The sequence below is a fragment of the Gracilinanus agilis genome, chromosome 4 (genome assembly GCF_016433145.1).
Source record: "Gracilinanus agilis isolate LMUSP501 chromosome 4, AgileGrace, whole genome shotgun sequence".
Classification (NCBI taxonomy): domain Eukaryota; kingdom Metazoa; phylum Chordata; class Mammalia; order Didelphimorphia; family Didelphidae; genus Gracilinanus; species Gracilinanus agilis.
Genome location: NC_058133.1, coordinates 67,702,924 through 67,719,782, shown reverse-complemented (window position 1 = coordinate 67,719,782; position 16,859 = coordinate 67,702,924). Strand labels below are relative to the sequence as shown.

General features: G+C 40.5%; 1 protein-coding gene across 1 annotated transcript in view; it reads right to left on the bottom strand.

Moving 5' to 3' along the window:
- Positions 1 to 6,973: 6,973 nt before the first annotated feature.
- Positions 6,974 to 16,859, bottom strand: part of KLHL20 (kelch like family member 20) — a 62,861-nt gene continuing 52,975 nt past the window's right edge. The window contains exons 9-11 of the mRNA XM_044677051.1: positions 15,600 to 15,808; positions 12,656 to 12,762; positions 6,974 to 8,794 (exon numbers count right to left, since the gene is read on the bottom strand). Of these exons, the coding sequence (XP_044532986.1) occupies positions 8,710 to 8,794; positions 12,656 to 12,762; positions 15,600 to 15,808 (401 nt within the window). The 3' untranslated portion in view covers positions 6,974 to 8,709. The remainder of the gene's footprint in view (positions 8,795 to 12,655; positions 12,763 to 15,599; positions 15,809 to 16,859) is intronic.

The window sequence follows — 16,859 nt, the reverse complement described above, 5'->3', positions numbered from 1 at the left end:
CCTGTGCCACAGTGAGCTTCTGGGGAGGAGGGCTTCGTATCCCCAGTTTTTAGTGCAGAGCTTGGCACGTAGTAAGTGCTTGTTGACTAACTGAAGAAATCTATTTAAAGAAAACTAACTAAATCCCTAGTTTAATCATGAGGTCTTTGGAAACTAGTAGCTTAAAACTGCTCCAAGACTTTTGTATGTGTTACTTTTTTTTTTTTTAAATGAAACTCGGGAGCAGCTAGATTCTTCGGTGGATGGAGAGCCAGGCCTAGAGATGGGGAAGTCCTGGGTTCAACTCTAGCCTCAGACACTTCCTAGTTTATGACCCTGGCCAAGTCCCTCAACTCCCATTACTAGCCCTTACCACTCCAGTCTTGGAACTGATCCACGGTATCGATTCTAAAAAGGAAGGGAAGAAATAAAAAAAATAAAACCAACTTGGGTCTAGGGAAAGGTAATGGAAATGAATGTCCATCTTTCTGACTTGTGATTTAAATTATTGTCTTTAGGGGGAATATAGAAAGAGGCACATCTTGTGTACAGGTTAGGTTCTAGATTGAGCAAAGAAGGTAAAAATTAGGTATCGGCAGCAAAATCCCTGTAAAGAACAACTTAATGGTACCTAGAATTTACCTCAAGGTCTCATTTTTCTCAGGAGATGATGCATTTTCTTTTCTCTTTTTTAAATTCTCTTGCCTTCTGGCTTACTTTCGGTTCTATGGCAGAGGAGTGGCAAGAGCTGGGCAGATGGGTAAAGTGACTTGCCCAGTTAGGCAGTGTCTGAGGCCAGGGTCCTTTGGATTCCAGGCCCAGTGCTCTATCCACTGGGCAACCCAGCTCCCTCATTCTTTTTTTACTAAATAAAGTAACAGACAGGTTTCTGGAGGGGAAGATCCGCTTAACATGGGTGGATGATTTTGTGTCTACAGCCTATAATGGTACATGTGCCAAATTCGAATGTTAAATGGCCACGTAATTTGACTCTACCATAAAACCTTAAATTGGCCCTTTGTTGCTTGGAATTTCTTGGGCCCTGATCAAGAGTTCCATCGTTGTTGAAGGGCAAAAAAGCTGACTCAACGGGCTTCATTCAGTTCAGCAAATACTTATTAGAAGGCTGCCAACAAAAAGTGCCTCCTGGAGGAGTTTCAGTGAGGGTAGTTCTCTGTGTTTGGGAGGGAGAGTCCCAGGCTAGTGGAGGGGGCATCAGGGAAGCTGCACAGAGGTAGGAGGTGGCACCCAAATTGTAGGAAAGGAGGCGTAGGAGATCTGAAGCATTCGTTGTGGAAGGGCTAGTGGAACCTCGATTATATTTAGAAGGGGTGGGATGGATGAATCAGCTAAATGATGCCATTAAAGCAAATCTAAAATTGTGAGCTATTTAGAGTATAACTTTCAACAGCTTCCAAAGCAATCCATTATGTAATAATTAGTCAGAAACGTGACACTTTTTGGTCTCTACATTTTAAAATGAATATGGGGACACTTCACAGGGCCTAGAGGAGCATAAAAAGAAAATAGATTCTATAAGGAAAAGCTGAAGGAGTTAACTCAAGTGGAGTTTGCTCAAACATTTTCTGACATATTGGCCATAGTAAAGTAATTCAAAGACACTTCACAGAATTAAGAGGGGCCCTAGTCCCCCTGTACCTGACCAGCACTCCCAATGAATGGTCATCCACCCTTCATTGGACCTTCACCAAAAATAACTTAATGACTTGCCGGTCCTCAAGATAGCCGAGGAATCTGGGGAAGGAGTAGCAGAGCTGACCTCCTAGTGTATGCTCTGCAGCTCTGTCTCCTCAGGGCTTCTGAGAGTTTGTCCATTGGGTGGGGGTCATCCTTGAGCCCTGCTGTCTCTCTGCTGGGTCCTGAAGGGGGGATTTGAGAGACTTATGTGGGTCAGAAATGTGTAGCATGAGAAGGCAGAGAGGGCTCGTGAGCCACATGTCCGTGGCATCCTGGATCCTTGGGCACGTGCAGGCGGGAGAGCACCTAGAGGACCTGGGCTACTACAGGACAGTCAGCAACCCTCCTTGGAGGCTGCCGGGACTCCGTGACCTCTCCGGGGTCCTTGTCCCCTAGATCTAAAGTTGAGAAGATCCCTAGCAGATGTGTACGCTTTACCTGCAAAACTAGAAAAAGCCATGACTTCCTGGCTTCAGTTTAAAGGACATTTTTTAAGCCTGGAAGGTATATCAAAGAAGTGTGTGAAGGTTGGGGGGGTGGGAGGGAGAGGAAGAGTCAATTCACAGGTGACAGCCAGGAATTTTAACTTCATCAGCACTAAAATACCTCCCCGGCCTAGGTCAAATCTGAATCTGTAAATTATACATTATTTGTCTCAATAAAACCACTTTCTTAAAAATATCTCTTGTATTTGCTTTTGAACACATAAAGGCTTCTTCATTTTGTGAGAATTATTTTTTTCATCTACTGTATATTTTCATCTACATCTTATACCAGGGCCCTGGAGTAGAAAGGTACCCCCACCCCCCACCCCCTCCAAGGGAGAATGACTGTGTATTCCCCTGTCTGGGATCTGGGTCCCGAGATTTCTTCTAGTCTACTTTTTGCATTTTCTTTGTTCTTCTAAGTTCCAAATGATGCCTTCCCTTTTAATAAAGAATTTGGTTAAGAATTGAAGGAGACAAGGATTCTTTTCCCATGTAAATGTTCCCTTGACTTGGGGAAGGATGGGGAGGGGTGGATAGTTAGGGATTCACCTAGGAAAGAAGTCCTGGGGTAGTCTAGGAAGGGGCTCAATAAGGAGCTCCTAAAATTCTATTTATTGAGTTGCTTGACCCAGATTTAGGGTCTCTGGTCATTTGAGAGGGCCCTTGGCCTATAAGCCACCTTATCAGTTATGTTGGCCTAACCAATAAAAGGATATAATCAATAGGCTGATATTCTTGCCCTCCAGATAATTTTGATTATAACAATTTGAAGGAGGAAGAACTGGGACCGCAGAACTGTTGGATAAATGAAACAAGGATATCCTTTTGACTTGAAGATGATTGAGCACTTCCAGAAACAACCAGAATCTTTTGTGCTGGGGGAGGAGGGAAGCCTGAAGAGCTTAACCAAGTCTGATTCCCAGAACAGTTAGTCATCCCGCTGGTTAGGCTTTTTCAGGGTTAGTATCCTGCCTCAGGCAACATTGTGTAAATTGAATTTTCCTTTATAATCCTTACATATCGGCTATAGCCATTGGATGGAGCAAGTAACCGTTGCTAATAGTTTGAACAGTTAGATGGGGCAGTGGAGAGAGTGCCAGGCTTAAAAGTCAGGAAAACTCAACTTCCCCAGTTCGAATCCAGCCTCAGACACTTTCTAGCTGTGTGACCCTGGGCAAGTCCCATCACCTTGATTGCCTCCGTTTTCTCATCTGTAAAATGAACTGGAGAAGGAAATGGCCAACCCCTTTGCCAAGAAAACTCCGAATGGGGTTCACGATGGAAGACTGCAAGGTTGGCATCTCTCAGGGGTTCTTAAGTCCTCCGGAGAGAGACATATTAAGTCCATTTCACAGGAAAGAAAACGGGAAGTCGAGTCCTTCGATCTTACAGCTATGAAGCGGAGGGAGGATTTGATTCCGGCCTCTTGGTTTCAAGCCCAACACCTTCAGCCATAACGTAGTGCCTTTTGTAATTTCTCTTAACGTGAAAATCTACTTCCCGATTTTAAGACTAGAAGTTCTTATCCATCACATTCTCTAAGCACTTCACATTCAGCAATGAACATAACCCAGCCATAGGGCAAAGTCTGGCAAATCACACCAGAAGTTGTCTTGGCATTTTGAAAACTCAGCAGCTCCCTCAGCAGTGTTAACAAGTTTTATTTATTTTTTTAATAATCCTTAATTTCTGTCTTAGAATCAGTACTGTGTATTGGCTCCAAGGCAGAAGAGCAGTAAAGGCTGGGTCATGGGGGTTAAGTGACCTGTCCAGAGTCATACAGCTAGGAAGTGTCTGAGTTCAGATCTGAATCCAGACCTCCCATCTCTGGGTCTGATTCTCAATCCACTGCCCCTAGACGTTACATATTTTATTTTATTTTATTTTATTTATTTTTATTAAAACCCTTACCTTCAGTCTTGGTCTTGGAGTCAATACTGTGTATTGGCTCCTAGGCAGAAGAGTAAGGGCTAGGCAATGGGGGTCAAGTGACTTGCCCAGGGTCACACAGCTGGGAAGTGTCTGAGGTCTGATTCAAACCTAGGACCTCCCATCCCTGGCTCTCAATCCACTGAGCTACACCAACTTTACATATTTTAAATGGTTAGAGGATCTGGCTTCTGATCCTAGTTCTGCCACTTACTCCCTGAGTAACCCAGGCAAGTCTCTTCGTTGTCAAGTCCCAGGATTGGACTCAAAGTGCTCAATCTGTGTTCTAAGAAAGCCATGAGATCAGTACAGGGTTAATCTTTGAAAAAAGCATGATGGGGGGGGCAGCGAGGTGGCTCCGTGGATTGAGTGCCAAACCTGGAGTCGGGAGGACCTAGGTTCAAATCTAGCTGGACACTGCCTGGCTGTGCAAGTCACTTCCCTCTTATTTGTCCAGCCCTTTGCCCTTCTCAGATCCGCTAGAAAGGGTTAAAGCAAAAAGCACACTCGAGGTCACTGTCCTAAAGGGCGTCTCCTGGTGTCGTGGCGCTCCCGAGCAGAGGAAGTGATCCTCCTCTGGAGGTTGGGCATCCGCAGCAGGGGCTGGCACAAGGCAGGATGGGCGAGCGCCGACGCCCAAGGAAGGGACACAAGAGAGCTCTACAGACTGAGGGGTTCACAAAACGCTCCTCTTTTTTTCCTCCGGAGGAAGCTGAGTCCCAGAGAATACCCGCTCAGTCACGCACCTCCAGCTCTTTCCCGATACTCCCGCCCTTCCTTTCCAGGAAGTCGTCGTGCGTCATGCCCCGGGGTAGGCGAGCTGGCGCCAGACAGTGGAATGAAAGGTTTACAAAACGAGGTTTGGGGGTGTCTTGTTTTCCTAGGCACCTACAGCTCTTTAAACCGCTAAAAAAACCCTTCCATGGCTCCCGTATCTGTGCTTCGAACGCAGGCTTTCTGCAAAGCTACGGGAAGCATTCTTAACCTTAGGTGTGTCCCGGGCTTCTTGGACCCTTCGGTGAAGGAAGTGGACAGACCCGTTATCGTGTTAAGTAAATAATAAAAAACCTAAAATGAATAGCATATAAAATTGGATATGAATAAAAGACAAAAAGAAGCACGCAAAAAGGAAAATGAAGGTATGATTTTTTTTCTCATCCAAATCCAAAGAGCCTCGGAAAGCTATCAGGAGAGATCCCAGGCGAGGACTCGCCCTGCTTTCCACGCCTTCCGGCTGCCTCTTTTCTGAGGTGCCAAAGATGACTGAAAAAAAATGGGAGGGGCCGCCTGGTCGAGGACTGAACAGCTTGCCAAAGGTTGCTTTTACTAGTACGGGCTGGCGTTTATACAGCACGCGGAGGTTTGAAAGGCGAGCTGCCTCTGCCAAGGGGTAGACCCTCACCAGGGCCCGCTGAGGCAGGGGCTCTTGTTATCCCTTTTTTAGCCAAGAGTCAAAACCGGAACTAGTAACACCCTCTTCTTCCACACTTGAGTCTCAATTCCTACCTTCAAGCCTCCCAAGCCGTCCTGGGGTCCCCCTCGTTCTCTGGGGTCCTGCCACATCCGGGCCGTTCCAGCACAGAGTGGCGGAGGAGCGGCCTCAGCCTTTCTTCTGCCTCCTCCACGTCTCTCTTACACCTCCTTCTGTTCCATTTTTTTTCTCCCTTAGTCCAATGGACCTTTCAAAGTTCCCACTCTTTCCCTTTATCCGCAGCCTCCTTCAGTAGTATCACAACTAACCCCAGCCCTTTCACAGCCTTCGGCTTTCAGCAAGCTTTGTGGGGGCAGACTAAAGGTAAAAAGCCTTGGCTGCCAGCCAGGGGGCTTTCCTTCTTTTAAAGTCCATTTCCTATTACACATCTTAGGATCAATACTGTCTATCAGTTTCAAGGCAGAAGAGCGGTAAGGGCTGGGCCATGGGGGTTAAGTGACTTGCCCAGGGTCACACAGCTAGTGTCTGAGGTCATATTTGAACCCAGGACCTCCCGTATCTAGGCTTGGCTCTCAATCCACCCAGTCATCTAGCTGCCCCTGAAATTTCATCTTTTTGGAGAGGCAACTTTTGTCTTTTTGCCAGATTCCCATCATAACTGGGAATAAACAAAAACCAAACCAAACCATGCTGGATTTGGGGTATGGTTTGCACATACACGGTAGCCATTGGGTTGTTGAATGATGTATATTAAAAAAGACGACTGTAAAACAAATTTCAAAACAAACAACTACCATAATTAAAAAAAAAAAAGGAAATGCACTTCCACAGACACAACCTATGGGGGGGGGGAGGCTGAAGACTGGGTGAGTTAGTCTGAAATGTGAGGGGGTGCTGTTTCATTGCTCCCATGGCTGTGTGGCACTTTCCTGGTTCTGGATTCTGTGACACGTTTCTCCCTGAATCTGGAGGGCTCTTTCCTAGGCCTGGGGAAGCCCTACTTCGAACAGCTCTGGGATCTCGCTCCTCTCCTGCTAGGTGCACTATCAAGAGGGCTGGACAGTTTGAAGTTCCAGGAAAACATTTCCTGCTAATCAACACTCTATATAGTTTAATTAAAACAAGGGGTACATACATTCTCCTGTGGTATCCGGCTCCCAACAAAGTTTCAAGTTACAATGTTTTTCTGAACTTCTACATTGGGAAGAAGCTTACAGAGGGAGGGTGTTAATGCTTTCTCTAAACTTACGTTAAACCATATGAGGAAACTTCCTAATTTTGGCTGGCAACTTAATGACTTCTTTAAAGTTAAAATTATTCCTATTCAAACTGTAAAGACACTAAGGCTTTACTTCCATTAGGTATTTATTCAGTTCTGTAAAATCCATAATCAAGTAATCCTGGGCCAGTTGTAGCGTTCATTAAACAAAAAAGAACAAACACTAAACAGCATTAAAGAAATTTATTAAGGTAAACACTAATTTTTCTGTAACAAGTTACTCATGCTAGAAAAAGCATAAATGATACATGTAAACAACTGTTTACCAAATACTTTTTTTCTTGTAAAGGTGCAAATGATTTTCGAATGTAAACACAAGAATTGCCAACCATTTTTGTTGAGGGAAAAAGGGATGGTCATTCAGTTTTGTTGTCATCATGGAAGTCTTTTCCCAAGACTTTTGGATCAAGCACATGAATAAGGAAACAAGGAAAAAACCCAGAAGAACTGAGGATTTTTCATCATTGTTTTTCCTTTTCAGTAACCTTACATGCTTAGCTCTTCACCAGCGAGGATGAAGACAACGGAGTGTAGCTTTACACAACAAACAACATACTGTTAGTCAGAAGCCTCAAATGGTTTTTGCTCACTAACATGTATTTTGATACATGAACTGCAGAATCCCGTCTCTTTGCAGGCAGGCCTCAGCCTCTCCAGGCCTGCGCACCAAGGGTAAGGACTTGCATAAGTGTTCGCTGATGGGGAGACACCAACTCTCCCTGCTGGTCCGTGGTAGCGATAAGGAAACAGAAAGCAAAGTTGCTTCGGTCTGCAATGCTTTTGAGCAAGAACTCTTGCAGAGTTGCAGATGATTCTGCGGGGGTTCTCCAGGCAGTATGGGAGGGTCCCTTACTGGCTTTTTAGAGGCACTGAGCAGAGCTCTAGTTCTAGCAGAAAAACCTAGGAGGAACATTATTTTAAAAAGACTGTAATAAAAGCAGTCAATGAACACGTTCACATAGGAAAATAAGAATCAAATTGTCACTGAAGAAAACTGCAGCATTTGAGAGTCTAGACTTCTTTTATTGACTTAGCATTCCTTTTTGACTTCTAGTGTTTAAAAATGAGATAAGAGTTCTGCTTTTTTTTTTTTAAGACTTTTAAGTCACGTGGAGCTTTAGATCAGAAAGGCTGACCACTTAATGTATTTTGGATAACAATTTTTTAAACTGGTAATCCTTAGGAGCTGATCTGTCATATACAGTTTTGGAACAGTAATACCCAGAAAAAAAATAGGTTATATGTAGCCTTACCCCCCAAATGAGCATTTTTCAAGGTCAATCATTTTAAAATAACAAATACGGGTTTTGATGTCCAAATCCCTCCCTGCCCCGGTGGTAAGTACAAATAAAACTATGTAACAAATGAAAAAAAAAATTCTTCTGCATATTGTCAAAAACTTTTGTGCAAAGGTGGCAAATCTTGTAGGCCAAGCACTTTTTTTTCTGAAGTTTTCTGTAAATAAGGCAAAAAGCAATGTTTTCAGTATCACTTGCCACTTTTGCCTACTCCACACTAGAATTTCATCTATGTGGGAAATCATTTCATTTCATCTTGGAAGAGGCAACTTGTTCCCTTTGCCAGACTCCCAAGACACCTTTTGGTTCTGGGGTCTGCTTACTGGAGTGCTCTGAAGGTTTTTTGCTCAAAAAGCATATAGATATTTAAAAAATTAAAACATAAGCGAAGCTTCAACATGTTGGGAAGAGTCCAGCCAATGTAGTTTCCAACAGCTGCTCTTTCAGAAAAGTCACTGGATTTCTATTTCCATATTGAGGCACCGGCAAAAGAATAAAATTTGATCTGTTTTCAAGAACCTCACATAGTTCCAAAGTCAAAGAGTCTTTCCACTAGACACATAGGCATATATGTGAATGAGAACCACGGGGCTTCCTCACAGACGCTTACCATATATGAGACTCACAATGTGTCATTTTAATCACACCTACACCACCCCCTAGTCGACGATAATTCATACCACCATACAACCTGCAAAGAAAGAAATAAGAGTCAGATTTTCTAATAGTTCAGTCTCTGTTCACAAACTAGCCACTGTAAAATGAACACAAGATAACAAATCAATTAAAAAAAAATATATATATAGAATCCATATAAACTTCTCTGGTGTGGAGCACCTTAAAGTTAAAAATATAAAACAAAATATGGCAAGGTACAGCTTTGGGGCTATCTCTATTCAAATTCCATTTTAAAAAATCATTAATCTATTACTTGGCCAATGAGGAAAATTAATGTTGGACTATATTATTGATGGCCAATACTTCTGTGTGAATCCATCCATTCCTCCAAACTCTAGCCTCTGAAGGTATGGTAATTACTCCCAGATCCCATTTTGGTTTCCCCTCCCTGAGGCATTTACCTGGGCAGGGAACCCAACTCTTAGTTTATGCAAAAACAAAACGCTATCTCTTTAGTGCTAGACAGGGAACCTAGCTCTAGAGAAGGGGAAGATGACATAATGGGGGAGAAGCTGAGATTTAAGTCCACTTTCTCATTAAAATATCCACCTGTCCATCAGAAGAAAGATACATTTCAGTATAAAACTCAGCTTCCTATTCCTTGAAGAAATGGCCTCATTTTATTTATTGGTTAAAATCCAGGTGCTGCAGTCAACATGCAGTCTACCATATACCAGGCACTCTGCTAGGCAATGAGGATTTAAAACCAAAAGTGAAACAGAACAATGACCTCTAAATGATTTAAAAAAAAAAAAAAAAAAAAGCCAAGCCTGAGGTGCACTTTATTTATTGCTAGGAGTGTTCAAGTAAAATCAATACGACAGAACCATTTGGAGTTTATAAAGGAATCTGATTCCTGAGACAGAATGCGGCAATCAAAAATCAAATGGTATCCTGGCTGCCCTGAGAAAGGCTGGTCCAGAATACCAGAATTGACAGCGATTCATCTGTCAAGGCCACACAACCTAAGGAATGGATGGACAGTGAAGGGGCCAAGCTATACAAAGACCAACTCAGGAAACAAGCTATTTAATTTGGAGGAGAAAATTCTCCAGGGAATATGGACTCAATCTTCAGGCACCTGAGGGGATGTCATATATTAAAGGAAGAGTTATTAAAAATGTCTTTAGAAACAGGAGAGTCAAAGGGTGAAAACTGGGAGGCAAAGGAACTAGCTTTGATCTAATAAAAACAGAGCTGTTCAACAGAAAAAAGGACTGTTTCACCAGGGATCATTAAGGGAAGGCTAGGTGACCGTTGGTTGGAAGATGCTGTGGAGAGCATCACATAGGTATCCCGTTTGGGCAAGATAGATAACCTTTGAGATCCTCCCCATCTCTAAATTTCTGTGACAGACTAAATCACTATTAGTCATTTAGGTTTGCTGGACATCTAGCAACTCAACCCAAGGAGGAGAGGACCAACAAACCATATTTTAGGTTTGTGAGATTAAAATTGAAAGTGTAATGTATGCAAATATGCAAAGTATGCAATATTGCAAGTATGCCAAATTCCAAGCACTTTCTTTTTCCCTCTTAATCTGAAATATGAAAATGGATGTTTTTAACATTTACAATTTAGGGAAGAAATATGGCCTCCATCAGGTGTCCTTTTCCATCTTCCAAACTGACATCTATTTCTTCTTTTTTGAAGAGATTTTGAGTGATGAAAAAAGGAAGCAGTAGTGGAGAGAACTGGGAGAATTACAAGAATGATAAGGGCAAAATTCTCCTGGGTTCAGTGTAGAAAGGCTGAATCTAGGAACATCAGCAGAAACACAGTTCTGTTCTAGGAAGAACTTCTGAAGATTTGGTAAGACCAGTCAACTTAGTAGCAAAAAGTATATCTTTCAGCAGTTTTTCTTTTTCTCATTTTCTTCAACCAGATCCTATATATAGCCAACACAGTACCTGGCACATGGAGGGTTCTCAATAAGTTTGCTGAGTGAATGAATTCCTGCCTCTTTAAATGTTATAACCAAAAAATTATTAAGATGTGTGTGTGTGTACTTTGAATCTCATGGCTCAGTAATAAGCAGGCTAAATTAAACCAAATCCCTACCAAAGAAACACACTTTGGAAGTTCTTCCCAAAATAGTTTAGCCTAGTGTTAAAAGAATGGGAGGAAGTATTCAATATAAATAAACTCTAGAAAACAAATGGTAATTATAAAAATCTATTCCAGGCCTATACATATGGCACTATTTTTCTACTTGATTTTCTAAATAAATAAGTTTCCTACAAATATTAAAACAACCTGCCAATTAATACAGTACTCAAGCAGCCAGTCTAACGCAGCTTCAGTTGAAAGAATGTTATTTTCCATAAATAACTCTCCAAACTTGCTCAGTTTTCAAGTGATTCGGAAAGAAGAGTGCAGATGACTTCTAAGGTTCCTTCAAGCATTAAATTCTATGATCCACTGATATCTATATTTGCTATTACAGAGAGGACAGTGTCTAAAACAGATGGATAGTTATCTGCAAAAAGAAGCATTTCCCTGGAACAGAATGCAGTTCTTTAGAGACTACAAAGTAAGTTTGTGATAAGTATTTACAAAAATCAGATAGGACCTCTCAGATGATCCTCAAGTCTTTCATAAGCCTTACTTGGAATTGTGTAGGGGAAGCTAGTTATGGCAGAAAAGAACACTCTTTATGTCAACAAGACAGATTCAAATACTAGCTCTGAGACTTACTAGGTACTCATCTTGGGCAAGTCACTTTCCCTAAACCTCAGTTTTCTCATTTAAAAAATGGAGTGGTATTTAACTTATACTGACCTCATGGATTTAAAGTGCTTTAGAAACATTCAAGGGTTCCTTTTTTACATATGTAGAAACTCAGCTGCACAAAAGGTAACGGAATTAAATGGTAGAATGAATGGAAAAATTTGGCTGACTTCCCAAATAGTCCTTTATCTATTATTTCCTTCAAGAAACCTCAAAGCCATAAATGAAAAGAAATATCTCACAGTAAGGGAAAGCAAATCACTTAACCTTATGTCTTCATTTTCCTATCTTTAAAAACAGAGTACTAGACAGGAGATTCAGGAGATTTGATTTCTATATTCCCAAATCTATTATTTATTTTTATCAGAAGTAATTTAATCTCTCTGCATTTAATTTCTTCATCTATAAAATAAGCAAGTTGGATTAGAGGGTTTCATAGCTCTAAAATAATAATTCTATGAATATACAGTAAAATGGTTATCAAAATTAATTTGATTATATGTAAAATTTGTCTGAATTCTTCAGTAAAATGACATCATATCGATTCAAAGAAATGTTAATATTGCAATGAACAACTCTGGATTATCCTTAAAGTCCTTTCTGAGACCAGTTACATTACAAGGGAGCAAATACCTGAAGATCCAATGACCAGAATTTCATTACTCTATCAAACATTTTCCTATTTGGGAGGGAGGATCTATAAAATTAAGAAATAGCTGCCCCAAATGATACAAAGATATGAGTAATTTTAGAGTTGAATTAAATACAAACGATGAAAGCTGATCACTTAACTATTTCATTTAAATAGGAATTCAAGTCAAATCAAATTGCTACATTACTAGTCTCTTTCCAATTTAAGATTATTCTGAATCTCATGTTCTCTCTTGCCGGGAGCCATCAAACTGTATGATCATATGTGTAATCTTAAAATACAAAAAATAAACTCAGCCCAAGCAGATCAGAGCAGTCTCCGTGATGCCTGGCAGAAACTCTGACTGTTCTCACTTTTGTTTTCACCGATGCCACCCCACCTCTAAGACATATCTGGACCAGCAGAAGCAGGACTTCCGTACTCTCTCTTTCATATAAAGGCCAAATTTGCTATAAATGAAAGAGGTGATCTTTCAGTTCAGCTTAAGATTACCTCCATGTGTTGGCATCAGGATCAAAGACTTCAATTGTCTTCAAATACGTTGTACCATCAAAACCTCCTACAGCCATAAGCTGTCCATTCACTACTGCAAGGCCAACCTAGAAGGCAAAAACATAAAACCTATTCAGGAGATAGGAAGCTACAGCAAATTTTAGATTGGTCTCTTTAATTAAAAGGACAACTCCCCAATCCTCAAAAAACTCAAACTACTTAGATCATGATAAAATGAGATAATATAAGAAAAAGTACTTTGAAGGGGTTATATAAAGATCAGCTATTATATTTATCATTGTTAGTGTTCAAATAAGAGGCAGCAGGAGAAAGTAGCTTGGCCTCTATATCAGTAAGTCCTAGGTTCAAGTCTTGACTCTGATATGTATGTACTCTCAGGCGACCACTGTTAAATCATTTAATCTCACCATCACGAAATTCTGAAAAACTATAAATTGTAGTATAGTTGTATTCGTATAGGGAATTTCTTGGACTAAAAAAATATTGCTTAAATTCATTTGCTTGGGAATACCAATACACTATTGGTGGAAATGTGAACTGATCCAACCATTTTAGAGAGCTATTTGGAATTATGCCCAGAGAGTTAAAAAATTATATATATATACCCTTATATCCAGTATTGCAGGGTCTGTTTCCCAAGATCAGGGAAAAAGGAAAATAGCTTTTATGTTCCAAGATATTTATAGCAGCTCTCTTTGTATTGGCAAAGAACTGGAAATCGAGGGGATGTCCCCATAGGGAATGGCTGGATAAACTGAGTTATGTGATTGTGATGGAATACTCCTGCACTGTAGGAAGATGAGCAGGTTAAGTTTTTAAAAACTTGGGAAGAGCAACATGAATTAATGAAGATTGAAATGAGTAGAACCAAGAGAACATTAGATTAGATATAGCTACAGAATTAATATCTTAAGAATAACCTGTGAGTGTTCACCTCCAGAGAATGAACTGAAAAATGGAAACACGAAGGATACAAACTATATAAAAAAAATATCTTTTTGTTGGGTGATACCTTCTCTGGTACAGGGGAAGGTGGGGCAAAGAGATACCTAGAAATAAATTATTTTAGATAATATTTTTAAGAAAGAAAAAAAAATTTGAATCCTTCTACCCACATGCATTCATTTTTTTTTAAATTATATATAAATAGAAAAGGAAATGGGCAAGTCAGCATAAATCCGTTAAATGACTAAATTTACAAAATTAGATTAATTTTTAAAAAATAGATCCCCAAACATTCATTAATATTCAGATAGAAAAGAATTTAATATGACTATTTAGGAAACTCATTCATAGATATCAAAAGGAGCATCTGGAGAATTCTGGTAATTAGGATGGTAAAAGACTTGAGTTTATGGCCTGGCTAAGGAAATTGGGAACATTTAGTCTGTAGCAGAGAAGAGTGGGGTAGGAGGCTGTAAGTTATCTTTAAGTATTTGATGGGCTGAATATGGAAGAAGGATTTGATTTGTCCTGGAAATTTCAATAAGGCCAATTTAGATTTGAGTAAAGAAAAATTCAGCAATCCAAAATGAAATCAGTTGACTCAGTAGGCTCGCCATCGTCGGTGCTGCTCAACAGTGACTTCTTGTTAGGTAAGCTATAGGAAAGAATTCTTTTTTGGGCATGGGTTGGATTAGATGATCATTGAGAATAGTTTCAATTCTGAAATTCTGTGGATTTAACCTAAAAGACTGTTCCCCAGTTATAGGGAATATGAGTCGGTATCTCTGCTCTAATAACACTATGTTTTGCAGTTATTCCTGAAGCATGTTCATACATACTACTACACCACATGATTATAATGTTACAGTGGATAGAGTGCGGGGCCTAGAGAATGGAGGGCTTGAGTTCGAATCTAGCCGCAGATACTTATGAGCTCTTTAACCCTGGGCAAGACATTTAATTACTTCCTTCAACTGTGAAACAGGATAATTATAGTATTGGCTTCAGAGGGTTGTTGTGTGGATTGAATGAGATAATATTTATAAAGTGCTGAATTCAGTGTCTGGAACATAGCAGGAACAGAATAAATGCTTAGTTCCTTTCCCTTCTCTTTGAAGTAAGTATTGGGATTCAAAAATGTTTTAAAAATACAGTAGAACGAATGCATCCTGCACTTCAACTTTAAAAGTCACCTTTGTCCAGAGCTATGACTTGCTCAACAAATCTCCCAAGTCAACCTAGTCCAGTCCTATTCCCCTGGGATGGACTAGAACGAAACTGACGCCTAGAGATGGGGGTGCCTTATTGCAATCGCCTTTTGATGGTGTGGTCACAGAACGACAGGGTATTTTGCTATAATGATTAAAGACAGAGTTAGGGTGAGAGAAAAAGCTGAAGATTACTTACACAGTGGGAAAAAATTACAAAAACATTAAAAATAAAATAAAATTTCTAACTGGATATGACAATACTAGAAATTTGAGCTGATGATGAAAAGTACAGAAAAGTTTCATTTTTACAGCTGATACATTTAAAAAAGCCTTTCTCTAGGCCCAAGGGTAGCCTTTACAAACAGAACCTGTAGTAAACTAAATAGTTAGTTAATGGCAGCCCATATGCTCCATTTCTACCTCAATATACTTTTTTTTTTTTTTTTTTTTTTTTGTTTTTTTGTTTTTTTTAATTTTAAACCCTTTACTTCTGGGTATTGATCCATAAGTGGAAGATTGGTAAGGGTGGGCAATGGGGGTCAAGTGACTTGCCCAGGGTCACACATCTGGGAAGTGTCTGAGGCCGGATTTGAACCTAGGACCTCCTGTCTCTAGGCCTGGCTCTCAATCCACTGAGCTACCCAGCTGCCCCCATCAGATACACTTTTAAAGGAGATCAAATTTCTCCAACAGAATGAATGCTCCTCTACTAATTCCTTTTAATTAGCTCCCAATAAAAAGAAGCCAGCCGAGTCCCCGATACTTACTCCACTTCGCCGGGATGTCATGGCCACCACTGGAGACCACTGGTTGGTTCTGGGGTTGTATCTCTCAGCACTGCTGAGCTCAGTGGTGTCATCTCTGCCTCCTACAGCATAGATCATGTCCTGGTACACTGCACAGCCAAGGTGTTTCCGCCGGGTTCCCATAGGGGCTATTGTGTGCCAGCGGTTTTCCTGAGGGTTGTAGCGCTCCACTGCAGGGAAAACAAAATCATTAAAGGATTCTTAGACTATTTCCACATCTTCAGAATTTGTTGCCAGGGGAACTCTGTAAGCCCAAATCACTGTAACTTCAATGACTCAGTTTTACATAAAATCTTAATAGGCAGCCAGGGTATTAGCCTCCTTCCATATCACACTTTTAAATATACCAGCTACTTACTTTAAGACAGCTAGAGAAAAGTCACCTCTAACAATGTGGAACTTCCTATCACATATTTTCCCATCTGAGGCATCTTTTTTATTCATTCTAATATCAGTTATCTGTTATTATATTCAAAATGTTCCAGTCATATCTTGTTGGTAGAAGTCTTACTCCTCATGTCAGGGAAGACAAATAGAAAACAGTAACAGCTTCAGGTAAAAATGTTTATTGAATCTAGGACTGGTGATGATTTAAAAAAGCACCAGCTGGAGGCAGCTGGGTGGCTCAGTGGATTGAGAGTCAGGCCTAGAGATGGAAGGTCCTAGGTTCAAATCCGGCCTCAGACACTTCCCAGCTGGGTGACCCTGGGCAAGTCACTTGACCCCCATTGCCTAGCCCTTACCAATCTTCTGCCTTTGAGCCAAAACACAGAAGTTAAGGGTTTAAAAAAAAGAAAAAAAGAAAAAGCACTAGCTTCCACCAATAGTGGGGATATGTTTTCTTAGACAGTGACATGGAGAATGGATTAATTCAAGGCATTTCTTTGGGAAAGTGACCAAGTTAAAGAAATTATTCTTATTTTCCATAGCTGTCTCATAGCTTGGAAAGTAAAGAAGAAGGAAATACTTTTGGTATATTTTAGAAGGCTAAAGCCATAGAACAATTTAGAGAAAAGGCAAAATTTTGAATACGCCAGGGGATAAATAAGTATCTGTGCAGTGTCTACAGGATAATCTTTACTTTTTAAAATTTTAGAACAAGGGGAAAAAGCTATAGTAACCTGCACAAAAGATCTGCCAAGGGAAGCTGGGTGGTGCAGTGGGCTTGGAGTTAGGAAGATGAATTAAATTCAGACTCAGACACTTAGTAGCAACCTTAAG